Source organism: Nicotiana tabacum, chromosome 24, assembly GCF_000715075.1.
Source record: "Nicotiana tabacum cultivar K326 chromosome 24, ASM71507v2, whole genome shotgun sequence".
Taxonomy (NCBI): domain Eukaryota; kingdom Viridiplantae; phylum Streptophyta; class Magnoliopsida; order Solanales; family Solanaceae; genus Nicotiana; species Nicotiana tabacum.
This window is the reverse complement of record NC_134103.1, coordinates 15766357-15787407: the sequence shown is the minus strand read 5'-3', so window position 1 is coordinate 15787407 and position 21051 is coordinate 15766357. Positions and strand designations below refer to the sequence as shown.

General features: G+C 40.8%; 1 protein-coding gene across 1 annotated transcript; it reads left to right on the top strand.

The window, feature by feature from the left end:
• The first annotated feature begins 4616 nt into the window (after positions 1-4616).
• Positions 4617-5180, top strand: LOC142178033 (uncharacterized). The gene has a single exon (XM_075247352.1). It carries the CDS (start codon positions 4617-4619, stop codon positions 5178-5180), a length of 564 nt encoding a protein of 187 aa, XP_075103453.1.
• Positions 5181-21051: the final 15871 nt, after the last annotated feature.

Below are 21051 nucleotides of genomic sequence, written 5' to 3'. Positions count from 1 at the left end.
AATGAGCAGGTCCTTCTCAGTCGATTCGAGTATGTAAAGGGTTTGTTGTGGCCTGTGGGGTATGAGGTAAGGTCTCTACACATATTAGATTGCTTTGATGGGTCCCTGGAACTTGGGTATATGTGTGATCTCTGGTCGAGTTTTGTGGATTGGGAGTAGGTTGTGATGCATTTGGGAGGGGGGAGGGGGGTGATATGTAGTAGTTTGCGGGTATTGAGTTGGATGATGGTGATGTTGTTGATGGGTTAAGGTTCTTGGGAGGTGCGGCATTATGATACTGGTGTGGAGGATTTGGAGGCATGGGTGGTGGGTTCTGGTTTTGTGTATTTTGTGGTAGAGTTTGGTTTTGGATAGTCGGGTTTTGCTGGTTGATGTCAGGAACATTGAGAGTAAGGGAAAGGTTTGCCCGATTTCGGACTTGCTCAAGCTCACCTTGTATTTCCAGGATTTTCTGCTCCAAGCATAAGACCAACTCGTTCTGCCCCTGGGTACTTATACCATCTGAAGTTTCAACATTTTCCGCCACAACAACATTGTCTTTTCGGATGCCACTTAAATCATCAATTTTCCCTTTGGCCCTTGTCTTTGCTTTTCGGGTCGCTAGGTGGAGGAAAAGGGGGAGGACCTCTGGATCTAGTGTGGTATGCTGACGATGCCAGTATGCATAAACCAACCTTTGGGAAAGGGAATAACTAGAAAGAAAGAAAAAGCAAAAGGTAACCAAATTAGTAAGTTGAAATAAAAGAGTGTTTGCAATATTTAATCATGTTTCACAAAGTCATGTAATAGTTCGAGTCCTAATTTGGGGGCCTCATTGTACCTGATGTAGGCCTAAGCGACACATAGAGTTGGAGAAAATTGGTGCCCACATTTGCTTCATTTCATTAATGCGAAAGTGAGCCAAAATAATCTTTTACTAAATCGACAGTAATATAATAAAGTTACTAATGGCATTTAGCCTTATTACATCGCAATTTGATCTAAGATAGAAAGCAGTAAAAGAACATCATCTCCTAATCTACTTGGTCCCTGAAGGACCTTATCCATGCTTGTCTCTTATGACCCCATCAATCACGTTTCCCAGATTGCGCATATCCAGCAATAGGTAAGCTTTTTCCAGCTTTCCTCCTTCATCGTCGCCCATGTCTTGGCAATCCGAAAGTCTTTTTCTCATCTTCCCTTCTAGCTCCATCAGTCCTTGTTCCAGGTATTCCAATATTTCCGTTGACTTATTGGCAATCTCTTTCCATTCCCTTATTGCATCCATGTTCACCTTGTGCTTCTCCAGATGTTTAGCTTCAGACTCGAACACCCTTTTGCGTAGCCTCTTGTACTTTTCCTATGCCTCAGCCACTTTGTCTATGATCCTATACTTCAGATTGACCCTTGGTTGTACGTCCCTAGCTACATTGTCTTCCAACCATGATAGATAGTAGTACATATGACCGGTATGATACCTGTCTGAATCAATAGTTTCTCCTTCCACAATGATCTTTTAGTTCCACATGTGTTGCGCTTCAAGCTTGAATGTGATGACATCTCCCTTGAAATCTACCTTGTACTGGACCATGTTGGAAATCCGAGGTATGACTTATTTTCTTCCAGCTTGCCTAATTACTTGATAGTAGGCTAAAATTATGTAGTTTAGCTACTATTTGCACTCTAACTTAGCTGCACTTTATTGATATTTGAATGTTAAATGATAACAAATTGCTCTAATTAAGAACTTTGGAGGCAAGAACACAAAGGAGCAAGACGGAGAATTCTCCTATGAGTTTTTCATCTTCTTCTTCTTAATTCCATTGTTGGTTATAACGTTTTATATTGTAATCGTGCATAGTAGTATGAGTAGCTAAACCCGTCATCTAGGGTTGATGGAACTAATTGTTGGATGAAGTTTTGATTACGTTTTGATATAATTGAGCCGTTTTTACTTTATAATTGTTCAACTATGTGTTTCTTGTGATTAATTGAAAGGGCCCTTGATTAATCGTGTTTAGTTGTCTAGTGTTGCTTGAGAAAGAACACTTGATTAGATTGTTGTTGAACAACTCTGCTTTCGAGTAAGTTAAGAGATTAATTACTTGAATTTAAAAGCGGGATTAGAGAAAACGAAGCTTTGGTATGATATTTATGAGTTGTAAAAATTGTCAACTAGAGTAGTTCGAGAGAATTCTTCTAGTAAATTATCGTAATTGATCGAGAGATAAGTACGGTAAGCAAGAACTCATCATCTTTATAGAGTGTTATGGCGAGATTATAGCTAACGTTTCAGGAATTAATCCGACAATTGGGGAAATCAATAACCCTAGATTCTTTTACCCTTGAATTCAACATTATTCTTACTTATTGATAGTTTTTATTGTCATTTTTTCTTAGTTAAATAATTTCTGTTAATTATCAAATAAAATCTTGAACTCTGAAAATTGTCTGAGCTTATCATTAGTGATACTAAAAGTTGTAGCAAATAGGTTAGTTCCCCATGGGATTCGACTTCGGACTCTTGAACCGAATTATTTTTGCAGCGACCGCTTAGTCCTTTTTATAAGGCATAGTTGGAGCGTTATCAAATTTTGGCGTCGTTGCCGGGGAACAAACGGTGTTATTTATTACAACTTGGAAGAGTTATTAGGAATTTTTAGTTCAGATCAATTTTTTGTGATGTTAAAAATAGTTCCATTGAAATTCTCACATTTGAACTCTGATGTGACTCAGGTGCATGCCTAGAAGCTCCTTGAGAACTGGTGAACCTTTTGAAGGACTCTCAGATCCCGAGAAAGTATTCAAGGCATTGAATCGGGCTAACAAGAAGGGCAAACAGCTAAAACAAGACGAACAATTTGAAATTGAAATGGACGACGTCGAGATCATCAATGAGAACAATAGGAATGATCAAGTTAACCCAAACATCGGAGTGGTAGCACCTCTTGTTCCGGAAGCTACTCTATATGATTGGGCGCAACCAACTACTGATAACCTGGCCACAGCAATTGCAGTCCCTCCGATACAAGCGGAGACATTTCAGATTACCAACAACATGCTGCACTTGCTGCAGAATAAAGGGTTGTTCTCCGGTTCGTACATCGAAGACCCATAACAATATCTGAAGAACTTTCTATCAATTTGTGTCACTCAAAGACAGCCGAATATGACTCATAAAGCAATCAGATTATTACTGTTCCTATTCTCAGTGACTGGGGAGGCTCAAACTTGGCTGAATTTGCTCCCAATAAACTCCATTGCTACTTGGGAGGAACTAGTCAAGCAGCTCTCAAACAAGTTCTATCCACCCAACAAAACTGCGAGGCAAATTGATGAGATATTGCAATTCAGGTAGAAACCGACTGAAACTTTGCAGGAAACCTGGGAGAGGTTTAAGGGTATGCTAGTGAAGTGTCCACACCATGGCATTCTAGATCAGATGCTAGGACAGAGATTCTATATGGGTTTGGCTGACGGTCTGAAGGCCAGTGTAGATGCTTCAGCTGGGAGTGCATTCTTGAGCAAAACATTCACAGAGTGCAAGATTCTTCTTGACAAGATGGCTTAAGATTCAGACTGGATGATGAGAGATACAACACTCACTCCAATAGTATATTTTGTTGCTCTTGACCCAAGCAATACAAATGTAGAAAACATAGCCACTCTCATGATCTAGATAAGCTTATTGACAAAGAAAAGTGATGAGATGGGTACGAAACAAGTGCACATTGTTGATACGACAAATGGAGGCCTATGCACTCCCTGCATAAATCAGTCATATGTTTGATTGTGGAGTGGAGAGAATGATAACCAAGGCTTCATAGAAAATATGAATTACGTCAATAAATTTGGGGGTCAGAGGCAAGGTGGACAACAATGGGGACCTCAAAATCAGCAGTACAGACCAACCCAACAACAATACAATACCATTCCAGGGGGAGCACGAGCACAAGGCCAAGTCGTGCCCTATCAAAGGCAGCAGGACTACAATCAGCAGCACCAACAATAGTTGGCTTACCAACCGTCTCATCAACAACAGGACAGTAATATGATAGAAATCAAGGGCATGCTGCAACAACTCATTGGGACAAATGGAAAGATGCAAGAAAGGTTAGTCGTACATGATTCGGCTAATAAAGGCATTCAAACTCAATTAGGCAAGTTATCTATGGCCTTGAACAATCACCCACAAGGAACGTTGCCTGCATACACAAACATCAATACAAAGGAGCAGAACCCAAATCAGCTAATGGCAGTGAGTCTCAGGAATAGAAGGGATTTATACAGAGAGCAAGAAGTTGCTCAATCTAGGAGAGAGGCAACGCCAATTACTCCAGTGACATTAGAGACCGACGAGTCAATGGAGCTCACAGAAGATGTAATTGAACAGGCACAAGTGGACAAAGGCAAAGAGAAGGAATTTGAACAACTCCCAGAATAGGTGGTGGAAAAGGCCCCTAATAAAGAAAAGACACCAAGCAGTGGGCAGAATCTAACTCCTGCACTAGTCCCCTCAAAAGTTGGCAAAGCAAAAGAAAGATGATCAATACAGGAAATTCATGAAAATTCTTAGACAAATTCAATTGAATATTCCGCTGATGGATGCTTTGAGGGAAATGCCAGGCTATGCAAAAATGATGAAGGATCTGATGTCTCAAAAATTTGACTTCCAGGACCTGTCTACTGTAACTCTAACTCAAACTTGCAGTGCGGTAGCGATAAGACCTATAACTCAAAATTTGTCTGATCCCGATAGTTTCACTATCCCATGCACAATTGGAAGTTATGCTTTTGCTAAAGCATTGTGTGACTTAGGAGCCAATATCAATTTGATGCCTTTGGCAATCTACACAAAATTAGGCATTGGTAGAGCTAGAACGACCTCAATGTTGTTGCAACTGGCTGATCGCACAGTCAAAAGGCCGATAGGAATTCTGGATGATGTGCTCGTCCAAGTGGGGAAGTTTGTATTTCCTGCTGACTTAGTTATTCTTGACTGTCAAGTTGACGAAGAAATACCAATTATTTTAGGGAGGCCGTTCTTAGCCACTAGGAGAGAATTGATCGACTGTGAGACTAGAGAGTTAAAAATGAGATTGAATAATGAGGAAATAATATTCAATGTTCAACAATCTATTAGGAGGCCCAGCGAATTTGCAAATTGTTCACTAGTGGAGGCGGTGGATGTAATACTATAAGAGGAGGATGAGACCCTTAATGTCAGAGATCCGTTAGAAGCTTGCTTGTTGAATTTGGAAGATGTGGATAGTGAAGAGTTGGCAGAGTGGGTCATGGCTTTCGAAGGTCAAGGGTTCTGGAAAAGGGAACCCCAGTTCAAGCCACTACACTTAGAAGAAAGGGCAACACCACCTGCGAAGCCATCAATAGAGGAGACACCACAGTTGGACCTAAAACCACTTCCAGCTCACCTTAGGTATGCTTTCTTAGGGCCTAACTCTACTTTACCTGTTATTATCTCATCCGGTTTGTTAGTTGTGCAGGTAGAACAACTCTTACAGGTGTTACAGGAATGTAAGACTACTATTAGTTGAACCATGGCAGCTATAAAGGGTATCAACCCAGCCTTTTATATGCACAAGATTCTCTTGGAAGAGGGGCACAAACCTTCCAGAGAACATCCAAGAAGGCTGAACCCGAACATGAAGAAGTGGTGAAGAAAGAAGTGATCAAGTGGTTAGATGCGGGTATCATCTTCCCCATCTCTGACAGTATCTGGGTCATCCCAGTTTAGTGTGTGCAAAGAAGGTGGAATGACGGTCGTGCAAAATGAGAATAACGAGTTGATCTCGACTCGTACAGTCACGGGTTGGCGAATTTGCATGGATTATAGAAAACTGAACACAACCACCCGGAAAGACCATTTTCCCTTGCCAATCATTGACCAAATATTGGATAGGTTGGCTGGGTGGTCTCACTTATGCTTTTTGGATGGATATTCGGGGTACAATCAGATCTCAATAGCCCCTAAAGATAGAGAGAAAACATCATTTACTTGCCCGTATGGCATCTTTGTCTTTCGGAGAATGCCGTTTGGTCTATGTAATGCACCAGCTACATTTCAGAGGTGTATGTTAGCCATTTCTAGTGATATGGTTGACGATATTATGGAAGTCTTTATGGATGATTTCTCAGTGGTGGGGGATTCATTTGAAGACTATCTTCACAATTTAAGGAGAGTGTTAAAAAGGTACGTGGAGACAAATTTAGTGTTGAACTGGGAAAAGTGCCATTTTATGGTACAAGAAGGTATCGTGTTGGGGCATCGAGTGTCCAGTAAAGGTATTGAGGTCGACCATGCTAAGTTTGATGTGATTGAGAAGTTGTCACCACCCACTTCGGTCAAGGTAGTGAGAAGTTTCCTTGGGCATGCCGGGTTCTATAGGCGATTTATAAAAGATTTCTCTAAAATTGCTAACCCCTTATGTAAACTCCTTGAAAAGGATCATCCCTTTATTTTCTCTGATGATTGCAGGTTGGCATTTGAGGAGCTGAAGAAGAGACTGGTGACTGCACCAATCATCGTTGCACCCAACTGGGAGCAGCCGTTCGAGCTCATATGTGACGCGAGTGACTATGCCATAGGAGCAGTCCTGGGGCAACGAAAGGACAAGCTGGTGCGCCCAATTTACTATGCGAGAAGAACTCTAAGCGGTGCACATCTCAATTATACCGTGGCTGAAAAAGAGATGTTGGTTGTGGTGTTTGCATTCGATAAATTCAAGTCTTATTTGATTGGTTCAAAAGTGATGGTTTATACTGACCATGCAGCACTTACGTACTTGATAGCAAAGAAGGAGGCAAAGCCACGCTTGATCCATTGGGTTCTGTTGCTACAAGAATTTGATTTGGAGATCCGCGATAGGAAAGGGATAGATAACCAAGTGGCAATGGAGGAGACGCCACGGTATGCTGATATTGCTAATTATTTGGCAAGTGGTATTGTAACTTATGAATTCTCTTTAATTCAAAAGAAAAAGTTCTTTCATGACTGTCGGTCTTATTACTGGGATGAACCTTTACTTTTTAAAATATGTGTAGATAACATGATACGGAGGTGTATCCCCGAGAAAGATCAATCTCTGTTTTGCAGGCTTGCCATGCTTCACCATATGGTGGGCACTTTGGAGGAATTTAAACAGCAGCGAAAGTATTGGAGTCGGCTTTGTATTGGCCGACTTTATTCAAGGATGCCCATGCTTGGGTGAAAAGTTATGATGAGTGCCAAAGGACAGGCAACATATCTCGCCGTCACGAGATGCCGATGACTACAATTCAAGAGGTGGAAGTATTTGACATGTGGGGGATTGATTTTATAGGACCATTTGTCAGTGCGTATGGTAACAAGTACATATTGGTAGCAGTTGACTATGTCTCCAAATGGGTTGAAGTTGTGGCCCTTCCAACAAATGATGCCAAAGGAGTGACAGGCTTTATAAAGAAAAATATTTTCACACGTTTTGGCACTCCGAGAGTTATAATCAGTGAAGGTGGAACCCATTTTTGCAATAGAGCGTTTGCAAGGCTGTTAGAAAAGTATGGAGTTCGCTATAAGGTTGCCACATCTTACCACCCACAAACGAGCGGGAAAATGGAAGTGTCCAACAGGGAAATCAAAAGTATCCTGACAAAAACAGTTAATGCGACAAGGACTGATTGGGCAAAGAAGTTGGATGATGCATTATGGGCGTACCGCACAACATTTAAAACTCCAATTGGTATGTCTCCATACAAGTTGGTGTTTGGAAAAGCATGCCATATTCCGGTGGAGCTTGAGCATAAAGCCTTATGGGCACTGCGGCAGTTGAACTTGGATATGGAAATCGCAGGCACAAGTAGAGTCACAGAGCTACATGAACTCGAGGAATTCCGGTTCCATGCATTCGAGAATGCAAGATTGTACAAACAAAGGATGAAGACGATGCATGATAAGCACATTCTATATCGGAACTTCAAACCCGAAAATCTAGTATTGTTATACAACTCGAGATTAAGATTGTTTCCGGGTAAGCTGAAATCTAGATGGCCAGGACCATTTAGAGTTGTGCAAGTGTTCTCAAGTGGAGCAGTAGAAATTGAGTCCGAAGATGGAACGAATAGGTTTAAGGTGAATGGGCAAGGGTTAAAACACTACCTTGGAATGGTTGAAGAAAAAGGGGAGAAAGTTATGATGTCTTTGGAAGAGCCCCAATATGTGAGCGAAGTGCAATCATGAAAGCCCGCGTCGTACCGCGATGTTAAATCAGGTGTTTACTGGGAAGCAACCCATGGTTTTGTTGTAATTCGTCGCGCCGCGACGTTAAATCAGGCGCTTCTTGGGAGGCAACCCAATATTTTTTCTTTTTTTTTGTTCTTATTTTTCGTATTTGATTTTGAACGATGAAAGTATTGACATGTCTATTAGTGTGCAGGGATGAAATCGTGCACGTTGGAAGGACTCGGGGTGAAGAAATCCATCCGGAGATAGGTAAAAAGTGGCTAAAAGGGAGAAATTTCGAAGGACAAACGTGTGCGGCCGCGCACTGACCGCGCACTTTTGGACCCCTACTGTTGCACATGACCGCGCATGGACCGCGTATTTTTCGACCTCCACTGCCCCACATGTGCGTTCCCGCACTGACCGTGCACTGGACGTCATTTTTAGGTTATTTCATTAGTTAATTTTAATTATTTTTTCTCCCTTACTAATAACCCCCCCCCCCCATTCCTCCCCTAAAATCTGAATAATAACAAAACAAAACCCTCCCTTCTCCCTAATTTCAAAAGTAAAAATCTACCTCCCTTTCCTCCTCTTCCCTACTCAAAGTTTTTCCCAATTGTTTTTCTTTTCTTCTTCTCTTTTAATTGTATGGTAGTAGAAGTCATTGTTGTTCTTTTCTTTGCTTTGTATTACTAAGTATACTTGTTGGTATATGAGGATCGTGGAATTTCATCTTGCTGGGTTGGATTAGACATTGTTAAGATTGTGGTGGAATTGAGGTATAATTGGGTGTTTGGGAAATTTGGGGTGAATTTGCACATCAAGTGTTTGTTTAAATGCCACAGTGAGTTCGTGAATGTAATTTGTGACCAATTGTGTGGGTAAAATCTGAGTAACTGATATTGGTTCACACATACCGCCTTGCACTGATAGTGGTATTTGTTTTGTAGGTATTGTGACACCCTCAAAGAAAAGACGAACCACATGTGCCTCTTCTAGTGGTCATGCAGGCTCGTCCCGGGCACGGGCCTTGACCAATGCACCTCAGTTTGATAGCACAAGGTTTGTATCAAGCTCAACCCAAGAACGTTTTAGTTAGAAGGCTCCTAAGAAGCCCATACCGGAACGGGGTATTGATAGGGGTCCCTCCAGGTTGATTGCCCCAATATGTATCAGGAGTTGGTTTGGCGCAGGCAGGATATTTTCTTTGAAGAACCTGAGAAGGCCAACTTGATGGTTGTAAGAGAGTTCTACGCGAACTGCTCTGAACATGAGGACCATATTTTCACTGTGCGACAAAAGAGTGTTGATGCATCGATAGACGCCATTAGGAGGGCGTATCGGCTACCAGTATTTGGTGGGGAGGAGGACTATTATGATACGTATAGGCGAGAACCAACATCCTAGAACCTGTTTTTCAGAACAATCTGTGTGCCAAACAAAGACATAGTGTGGGTTACGCCGGGGCGGAAGTTTCACTCGGCCTCACTCACCTTTGAAGGGAAGTGTTGGTTTTGTACCATCAATTGCCGCTTGGTGCCTTCCTCCAACACCACTGAGGTGAACGGTCCTAGAGCTGCATTGATATAGTGCTTCATGAATGACCACGATTTTGATGTGGCTAAGGTTATTCACGATGAGATGTTCATCCGTTGTCCAGTGCAGAGGTATGGGTTCTTCTTCTTTTCACTAGTCACTAGATTATGCCGGGCAGCACAGGTGCCGGAGAACAAGAATGTGGATGGAAGAGTGAAAAAATAACCAAAGTTTCGGGCAGATAAAATGACCATTGAGAAGGATCCTGTGGTACCTATCAGAGCTAATAGTGATGAGTCTGATGCGCCAGAGGAGGGAGATGAAGGACAGGCTGAGGCTGTGGCTAAGTCACCCCCACACGAGCAAGTTACTGAGGATGAGAGAATATCTGTAGTCAGATGGGATACGTGGATGAAAGCCCTAGAACACGAAATGGCAGGGTTACGCACTCCTGTCACGGATTTGGGGACTCGAGTTGATGCACTGGCCACCCAAAATGCAAAATCTGAGAAAACGATCATGGCTTGGCTACGTGCGCTGGGGAGGGCATGCCATCTTGACCCCGGCACTATCTCCGATCAGGATTGATATACCAGGGAAGTTTCCTTTACCTCATATTTATTTTTATTTGTGTGGCATGGAGACATGCCACCATTTTAAGCGTGGGGTGGGGGATATTTTGTATGTATGTTGTATGTATAGAGTTATGTAGAGTAGTGTAGTTTCTTTAGTTAACTGAATATAAAAAACAAATCTTCAAAAGTTTCGATTTGTCCCGACGATGGATATCATTCGACGGGTTTCTTGAGGGATTCAAGTCGAAGAAAAAAAAACACAAAAGATTTTCTTTTGTTAGGAGTGTATCAATTCTCCCTTGGTTTTTCTTTGGGTCACGGTTCTTTTCCAAGGGTTTCGTTTGAACCGGGTGTAGTTAGTTTTTTAATTTTTTTTAATTTAGGAACACTTGGGCTATGGGCTGAATTGGAAATAGGATCTCTTAACTTCGTTATGCCTTGAATATAGCGGGTACTTTATTGTGACGCTTAGGCTCAAATGTTGATTCTTGTAAAAGTGCCTTAAATTGTATGTTCTTAACTTGGCTTAAGTACCCTGACTAGAGTGTTTTGATGATCCAATCTGGAGTGACTATTGTGCCATGTGTGTGTGAGGCTTGTTGTATTTTGTGCACTGTATTTGATGCCTAGAACTTGCCCCGTATATTTGCAAAGCAAAATAGTAGTCTTGTTCAGTCTTGGAAGTGATATAGGCGTTTCTTTGTTGAGCCATATATACATTCCACCCGCCTAATTGTTATGTATCGTAGTTAACCCCTTTGAGACGGTAATCTTATTTCTTTGGCAACCATATTATAAGCCTTACCCCTTTGTTTGAATTAACCATCTATTTGAACATGTTCACATCTCATGAGCACTTGAATTGCTATGAACTTGTAAAGGTTAAAGTGTGTGATGGTTGGTGGGGCTTTTGAGTGGAACTAATGAAATAAGAAGAAAGGTGCACTGTGTTGAAAAAAAAAGAATAATAAAAGCCACGTGAATTGAAAAAAAAATAGTTGTATTGTGGTGAATAATATTCCTTTGGTGGCTTTTGATGTAATTATGCTTAAAGAAGTAAAGGGTAATATACGTTGATGTGAAGATGGAGTGTTGGTTTGACATAAGTATGGACTTGAATGTTAAAGTATATGTATTAAAGTGCTTAGGGAGGTGTAGTCACTCTTATTTCCAAATATATTCTACCCGACCTGCAGCCTACATTACAACCAAATAAAGTCCTACTTGATCCTAGACTGAATGAGCTCGATTAGTAGAGTAGTATACTACGGGCAAGCCTATGGAGCATCTTTTGTGGCACAAGAATATCGTTTTGGAGGGTGAGTGAATTCTGTCTATTTTGAAGTCCCTCATTGTGCGTGAATTTTATTGATTGTGGAATGAGTCTCTTTTGTTGTGAGCAGGCACGTGATTCATGAAGGAAAGGTAATTCTTGACCTCTACATTAGAGTAAGTGAGTAAGTTAAGAATATTGCGTGGTGCGTGGGAGTCAACTCTTGAGGAGAAGATGTTACACTATTGTGCTCAATCTATGTGAAATATTCTTGGTGTGATGAGTTAGGGAAATCGCTTTGTGAAGTTAGGCCTCTATAGAGTGTGGTTTGATTGCTCGGGGACGAGCAATGGTTTAAGTGTGGGGTATTGATAGTAGGCTATAATTATGTAGTTTAGTTACTGTTTGCCTCTAACTTAGCTTCACTTTATTGATATTTGAATGTTAAATGATAACAAATTGCTCTAATTAAGAATTTTATGCTTTGCAGGAGCAATTCCGGACTCTGAGGACGTTAAAGAGTGTTTTGGAGCTAATATGGAGCATTGAAGGCCAATTGGAGGTTAGCGCGCTTAAAAAGAAGAAAGAAAACAATGCTGCAGAAAACCCTCCAGGTGCGCGGTCTATGCGCGGCCGCGCACTAGGCCGCGCATCTCAGACAGAAACTGGCCAAAGTGCGCGGTTGATGCGCGGTCGCGCACGTGCTTCCGAGAAAAATCGCGCAAGGCTAATTTTGTAATTTGAGAGGTGACTAACCTTGAACTATATGAAGCCCAGCTCGCCCAAAAAGAGGGCATCTCTATTTTTAGAAGAACCTTGGAGGCTAGAATACAAAAGAGCAAGACGGAGAATTCTCCTATGAGTTTTTCATCATCTTCTTCTTAATTCCATTGTTGGTTATGACTTTTTATATTATAGTCATGCATATTAGTCTGAGTAGCTAAACCCGTCATCTAGGGTTGATGGAACTAATTTTTGGATGAAGTTTTGATTACGTTTTGATATAATTGAGCCGTTTTTACTGTCTAATTATTTAACTATGTGTTTCTTGTGATTAATTGAAAGGGCCCTTGATTAATCGTATTTAGTTGTCTAGTGTTGCTTGAGAAAGAACACTTGATTAGATTGTTGTTGAACAACTCCACTTTCGAGTAAGTTAAGAGATTAATTAATTGAATTTAAAAGCGGGATTATAGAAAACGAAGCTTTGGTATGATATTTATGAGTTGTAAAAATTATCAATTAGAGTAGTTCGAGAGAATTCTTCTAGTAAATTATCATAATTGATCGAGAGATAAGTACGTAAGCAAGAACTCATCATCTTTATAGAGTGTTACGGCGAGATTATAGCTAACGTTTCAGGAATTAATCCGATAATTGGGGAAATCAATAACCCTAGATTATTTTACCCTTGAATTCAGCTTTATTCTTGCTTATTGATAGTTTTTATTGTCATTTTTCCTTAGTTAAATAATTTCTGTTAATTATCAAATAAAATCTTGAACTCTGAAAATTGTCTGAGCTTATCATTAGTGATACTAAAAGTTGTAGCAAATAGTTTAGTTCCCCGTGGGATTCGACTTCGGACTCTTAAACCGGATTATTTTTGCAGCGACCGCTTAGTCTTTTTTATAAGGCATAGTTAGGTGTAATCATTACTCTTATAAGAGCGTAAGGGTAGATGCCTCGCAACCCGATTAGTACCAAATGAGTAGTACCTTTTGATCTAATGACTTACAGCATTTCCAGGCTTTGCAAACTTGTCGGGAATAAACGTCATTTTCTTTGGGTGATGGTTGGCTATGTAGTCATTTAGTGGCCTTCGCAGAAGCTGTTGACGATACTCACCCCTCTGAAAGTGTTCCAGCAACCAGACTTGTAGTAATAGTTTGTAACCCTCAAAGTGTCCATAACCACGCTTGCACTGATCTAGAGCACGATACATCTTAACTAAGATCATTGGAATGATAGTATAGGTTTGTCCTATGATACCATCCATTAAGGTCCTGGTGACCATGGCTAAGCGAGTATGAATCCTTCCTCCTTTCATCAGAAAGATCAACAACCCTAGGAAGCAGACAATGAAAACATAAACCTGGCGATGAACCCATCCCAAAGAAGTAATGGCTAGTTCATCATGATGAAGACCATACGATTTGTTGTGCCCATAATGTTCGTAAAGAAACTCAAAAGGGATGTATAATTTCTTTAGACAGAGAAATTCATTATTCTTCTTAAAACCCAACATTTTCAGAAAACTGCGGGAAGTGTGATTCTCTGGTACTAGCAGTCCCGGACTATCCCATGGTAATTTGGCGAACCCCCTATCACTTCTAGGAGAGGAGTCATTTCTATATTTCCAAATCGAAAAAAATAGCTCATTTATCATCCCAAAATATGGTAGGTGCCTCGATAAATTCCCTATTTGGTTGAATGTTCAGCAAATATGGCAGGTCACAAAGTACTCTCCTTACATGATTCTTGTCACAAGACGCGAGGTATTTCCACCAGTCAAGCAGCAAAGGCGGGATGTTCTGGGCCATGCCAAACCTGGGGATTTCGTGCTTCATTTCTGCAAACAAATAAAGTTAATCCTTCTCCCCTTCCAAATTCGGCTACTTAATCAATAATGATCAATATGTTGGCATATTTTATCCAAGTTATGCACTTAACATGGTTGTTACTTTGGGATTATGGAAATCCCGTCGGACTTTGGACACGATTTATCTAAGCGGGTTATTACGTCAATAACGCTTCAACCCCTACTAGGTTTAGCATGATGCATGTACATTTAAAAAATTAGAGTAGGGTTTCTAGAAGGGTCTATACTGGTACTCCTAAGGGGATAACTTGAAAGGGAAAGGCACAGGACCGTTAACTACACTGTTGATTGACTAGTCTGCCGTAAATAAGCCTTTTCGATTTACAACAACAACAACAACAACCCAGTATAATCCTACTAGTGGGATCTGGGGATGGTAATATGTACGCAGACTTTATCCCTACCCTGAGGTAGAGAGGCTATTTTTGATAGACCCTCAGATCTCTCCCTCCAAGAACTCCCCACCTGCTATTGGAGTGACTCGAACTCACAACCTGTAATTTCAGGAAAGCGTGGACACTCATCAAGTGCTGCTATGTTGCTAATTGGCACGAGTGGAGTATGATGTAGAGCATGCTTTATGCAGGAATAATAACACATTGCTAAATATTTGCATGATAAAGGTACTTAAAAGCAGTAAATAACATAGCAAAAACGAACATGAAAAGAAGAGGAAAGAAAAGAAAGACAAAATAGAGAAGTTAGTTTAGCTCATGAAAACGTGAGAGAACGTAATGAAGCAGGTAGGGAAATAGGGACGGGAGAGTCATAATATAGCAGTCTTAGGAAAGATGAAAGAGATGGAGAGAGGTCATATATGTCATAGCAAATAAAGGAGAATAAGGGAAGGGATGTGCATGTCTTAGGAGTTTCAAACAAATAAAGGTGAATAAGGAAAGGGATGTGCATGTCATATCAGTTTAAAACATACAAGGAAAGTAATCCACATAAATCAAGTTCTTCATGGTAAGAGCCCAAGGGTATCCCCTGCAGAGCCGACATGCTGTTGTGCCCCATTTTCTCGCGAAAGCGGGCTTCGACGTGTGACAACTCTTTTAAAGGAGGTATTAAAAGAGAAGAATTGCCACCTAACGATTTAAGGTGTGTTAGGGCACCTATTTGCAAGTAACTCTATTTTAACTTGTCTGTGTTCACCAAAGATCGGGTAAGGGCTCAAATTACCTCGAAGAGAAGGTGTTAGGCAGTATTCGAGGTCCACAATTATGGGTCCCGACCGAACCTTAAACTATATGGATTATGTAATTAAGCTAGGTGATCAAATATCACAAAGGGAAATATAAAAGTCGAAGAGTCTTATCATAACATATAAGAATTAGTACAAATCCTTGATGATTACAAAGATATAACTACATTGGTTTATGTTAAATGACTAAGCGTAACTAACAAGTATATAACGGAAAATTGGGGGGATCCTATGTTTTTTAACCTAAAGGATCACCCCGTGCAACATAAATAATACTTCGCAACTCTCTTAAGGTATGAATTGCTCATATTATTCAGCGGGCACATACTATCATCTCCTGCTACCCAATTACTATGTCAAAGTTGTTACTTAAAGGCATTCTAATTTAATTCTAAATCGTATCCTGTGCATGCACTACCCATCCCATACCTATGGTCTATGAGGCTTTGGACCTACTACTTTGGTAGTTCTAGACTCTTCTTAGGCTGCTCAAAAATTGGGAAAACTAGGCGTGCATTCAAAACGAATAAGACTACACATAATCAACACCAAAGGCTCAAATTCACCTCCTCATATAGACACGAATGCACGCTGTCAATTGGGCAGACATTTATAGCTATACTAGCGATGTTGATGTTATTTAAATGGACAACTATAGATAAGCAAGTTTGGTATGTTAAATTGTTCCATACCTATAGGCATGGTTTTTATGTGATTTAAACTACTCAGTAATTAGTATAAATTCTTATAGGCAGGATTTCTAGATGACTGATTTCAGATGTCGCACAGGCAGTGCCGTTATTCCAAGTTAACTAGTTTGCAGGTTACAGGTATTACAAACCTATAGACATGATTTCTAAGTTGTTTACGCAATGGGAAGTGAAGGCGATTAGAAACTGGGAATTACCAGCGTTTGGTTCTATGGACGTGCTTTCTAGGCGAATAACAGTAGGCGAGATTTCTAATAGTTGGTATTTGAGATCACTTATCATACTTATTCCTATAGGCATGCTATCTAGGTGGAAGTGTAATAAAACGGCGAGAGCAGTTGTTTAAGAGATTAGTGTCCTATAGTCATGATATCTAGATGGACAATACACAAAAAAAAGAAGCAATTTGATCAATTAATTATCTAAAGTCCTATGGGCATGATAGCTAGGTTAGCAAAAGCATATACATCCTATAGGCATGGTGTCTAAACACACAGTAATAACAAGTATGGTGATTAATAGCATGTTTGAGATAGCGTACACATATTAGACAAATTAGGTGAGGTGTTGTGATGACCCAAAGGTCATCTTATGTTTTAGAACTCGATTATACGCTCTTAAGCCTTAAAAATCTTATTTTTACCCTTTTCGATTTGCGTGCATAGTCCGGGTATTGGCCCGGAGGCTTATATGTTAAAACATGATAAAACATAAGGAACTTTGCTTAAAAACTTCATTTGAGTTGACTTCGGTCAACATTTTTGGTGAACGGGCCTGAATCCATATTTTGACGGTCCCGATGGGTCCGTATCGAATTATGGGACCTGGGCGTATGCCCGGAATCAAATTCGGAGGTCCCTAGCTCGAGTTATGAATTTTTTATGAAAATTAAAAGTCTGAAAATCTAATGTCCTTAAGAATTGATTGATGTTTGGCATTGTTAGTACCTGGTCCGTATGATGTTTTGGCGATTTGATCGCGCGAACAAGTTCGAATGATGTTTATAGACTTGTGTGCATGTTTGGTTTGGAGCCCCGAGGGCTCAGGTGAGTATCGGATAGGCTACAGAGTGAATTGAACATAGAAATCATAGCTGGTGTGCTTCAGGTCTGCAGACTTGCAATTGCGAAGTCTGGCTCGCAAATGCGAGCATCGCATTTGTGAAGAAGCTTTGTATTTGCGAGCAGTGGGGTTGGAAGGAGACCTTCACATTTGCGAAGTTCAGGATCGCAATTGCGATCGACACAGGACGCATTTGTGAACGGTTGTTCGCATTTGCGAAGATGGGCTGGAACTGGGATTCTCGCATTTGCGAGATTTCTATTGCATTTGCGATGGTTTAATGTTCGCAATTGCGAACAAATGGTTTGCATTTGCGAAGGCAGTAGAGATGCGAGGAGTTCGCATTTTTGATACTTTTCTCGCATTTACGAAGCCCAGGTACCAAATGCGACATCTGCAGCTGATCAAAATGACTTTTTGATGGGATTTTTGATACTTTTCTCGCATTTACGAAGCCCAGGTACTAAATGCGACATCTGCAGCTGATCAAAATGACTTTTTGACGGGATTTTTGATTCATTTCCCAAATCTTCAAAACCTAAAACACAAGAGGCAATTTTCCAAAGACCATTTCTTCCCCAAAGTGTTGGTAAATGATTCTAAACCATTTTATTTTGATTACCCATTTCATTTCATAAATTTTCAACCTAAAATCTAGAGTTTTCATGGTAGAATTAGGGGTTTGGGTAGAAACTAGGGGTTTCGGGAATTTGGGGATTTAGACTTCAAATTGAGGTCGGATTTCAAAACCAATTATATATCCGGGATTGGGGGTGAATGGGTAAATGGATTTTTGTTCAAACCTCGGGTTTTGACCAAGTGGGCCCGGGGTCGATTTTTGACTTTTTGGAGGAAACTTTTGGGAAATCTAAATTTATGCAATGTAATTTATTCCTTTAGCAATATTTGATATTATTGAGTTATTTTTGAATAGATACGAGTGGTTTGGAGATGGATTTTAGAGGAAAATCTGCAATTGAGTATTAAGTAACCTTCAGAGCGAGGTAGTGTTGTGTCTAACTTTGACTTGAGGGAATTAGGAACCCCAAACTATTTGTTATGTGAAATTCCTGTGCGGCATATATGTGAGGTGATGAGTACTTATAAGCCGCCAATTTACCTGTTTTTCCCTCTTTCTCCCATTTTTCTTATATTGTCATTTTCCTATGCCTAATTTCTACGTGTTTATCCTAGTGTTGTTAAATTGATCGTTCTTATCATGTTTATGAATTTTCTGATGAAAATTGAGTATTTATTTCAAAGTTGAGATTGATATTGTGGAACCAAATATTGAAGTAAGGCTTGTACTTGTTATTCTATCTCCCTGTTGTTAATTATTAATTGCATTATGGTAAGGGAGAGTGTTAATCCACGAAGGGTGATGTCGTGCCATATTAGTCGTGCCATATTAGTCGTGCCATATTGTGAGTGATAATGCACGAAGGATGATGTCATGCCATATTGTGAGTGTAAAAGCACGAAGGGTGATGCCGTGCCATATTATGAGAGTTAATGCACGAAGGGTGATGCTATGTCATTTCTATTGATTTTATGGTGAGATTGAGAGTAAAAGCACGAAGGGTAATGCCGTACATTTTTCTTTTACTGTATTCGTTGTTTCTATTGATTCATAGAATATTGGTTGTTCCAGTTATCATTCTGCTGTAGTTCTTTATCTCGTATTTCCCCCAGCATGTTTCTCTCTACCGATATTTCATGTCTAGCTCTTTATTACTGTTATTTGTATATATACTGTTAAATTGTATAGGTTGATTTGTAGGTGCCTTGCCTTTGCTTCGTCACTACTTCGTCGAGGTTAGGCTCGACACTTACCAGTACATGGGGTCGGTTGTATTGATACTGCACTCTGCACTTTCTGTGCAGATTTTGGCACCGGCTTGGGCTGATCAAGATTTTTGCTATTAGACTGCTATCCGGAGACTCAAGGTAGATCTGTCGGCGTTCACAGACCTTGAAGTCCCCGTCTATCTTTTCTGTTCTACTGTTTCTTTGATTCAAACAGTTATATTTCTTACAGACTATTACTTGTAGCGAATTCTAGAATGCTCATGAATTGTGACTCCAGATCCGGATGGTAGTAATTAATGCAGTTTTTATATTATTCCGCACTCATTGTATTTTACCTTAGTTAATTTGTTGTTATTTACTGAATGGAATAAGAATTGGTTTAATGATTCTCTAACGTTGGCTTGCCTAGCGAGTGAAATATTAAACGCCATCATGGTCCCGACGGTGGGAATTCCGGGTCGTGATAAGTTGGTATCAGAGCATTAGGTTGCCTAGGTCTCACGATTCACGAGCGAGCTTAGTAGAGTCTGGAGGATCAGTACGGAGACGTCTGTGCTTATCTTCCAGAGGCTATGAAGTTTAAAAACAAATTTCACTTCTATTCTTCTCCGTCGTGCGATTTTGTTCTCTCATTGCTAATTCAACTCTTCTACTCTTGTTCTCTCACAGATGGCGAGAACATGTACCGCTTCCTCAGCTGAGTAGCAGCCAGAGCCCCCAGTGGCAGCTCCTACACGGGGCAGAGGTCGAGGCCGAGGCCGTGCCAGAAGCCAAGGTAGGGGCAGGGCTCAGCCCAAGGCCCGAGCAGCAGCCCCAGTGGTGGAGCCTCAGATTGAGCTTCATGAGGAGATTCCAGCCCAGACTGTTCCTGCTGGGCCAGCTCAGGTTTTCTAGGGGTTCATTGCCACCCCAATACTTCAGGACTCTTTGGTCTGTTTGGTGGGCCTTATGGAGAATGTGGACTAGACTAGCGCGTTTCCCATGGCACAAGCCGTCTCTCAGGCTGGAAGAGGAGCCCAGACTCCCACTACCCCCGCTCTGGAGCATATGGCTCCCCAGTATCAGGCTCTAGCAACTCAGCCAGTCAGAGTAGTTCAGCCGGTTGTTGCGGCACAGGCCGAAGATGGGCCGGCTATGTCTTCTGAGGCCTTATGGAGATTGGACAAGTTCACCAAGCTCTTTCCAGTTCACTTCAGCGAGCCTAATTGTTGCAAATAACCATGGTCATAGATGTAGTGTGCTTTGAATGATAAGAGCTTAATTTTATTTTGTTTACTATAGTGATGGTTTGTTCGAGGACGAACAAAGGTTTAAGTGTGGGGTAGTGATGTTTGGCATATTTCGATATGTGTTGATGTTACTTTGCCCATGTTTTAACCACTTCTTGATGTTATTTAATCTTTAAAACGCCCAACATGGTGTAATTATTGGTTTGATGACTAATTAAGTTATGTGTGACGATTTAAGGTGTTCGGAGTGAAAAATATGAAGAAAAGGTGGTTTAGCCAGAGGAAGAAAGGTTGGATGCGTCGCATCCAACCTAGGAAAACATCATCCTGCATGCAACCTTAGCAGTGAAGTTGGGCCATAGCGTTCGCCATCGCGTGCGAAACTGGGAAGTAGAAGAGAAGGCTGGATGCGTCGCGTCCACCATCGCATGCAAAGCTGAGAAATGGAGGACAAGGTGGATGCGTCGCATCCACCTTCGTAGGCAAAAATTGAAATGGAGGACAAGGTGGATGCATCGCATCCACCTTAGCATCAATCCCTGAAGCCGAATTGGACTAGGAATAGGAGAGCTTTGGCCCACGACTTTTGTACGCAATATATAAGCTAAAAACGCCTCTTTTAGGTTATCTAACATATTGGGAAGGGGAAAAAAGCCACGACAAAGCTGTGGAGGCCGGAATTCATCAAGTTCCATCTTTCTCCCACCAAACTTAGTAATTTTTATGTTTCTTTATATGATTTGTTGTTTGGCTACCATGTCTATGTGGAGCTAAACTTCACGTTCTAGGGTTGTGGTTCTTTCATGACTATTGTTATTCGGATATTGATTCTGACTTCTTGATTTATCATA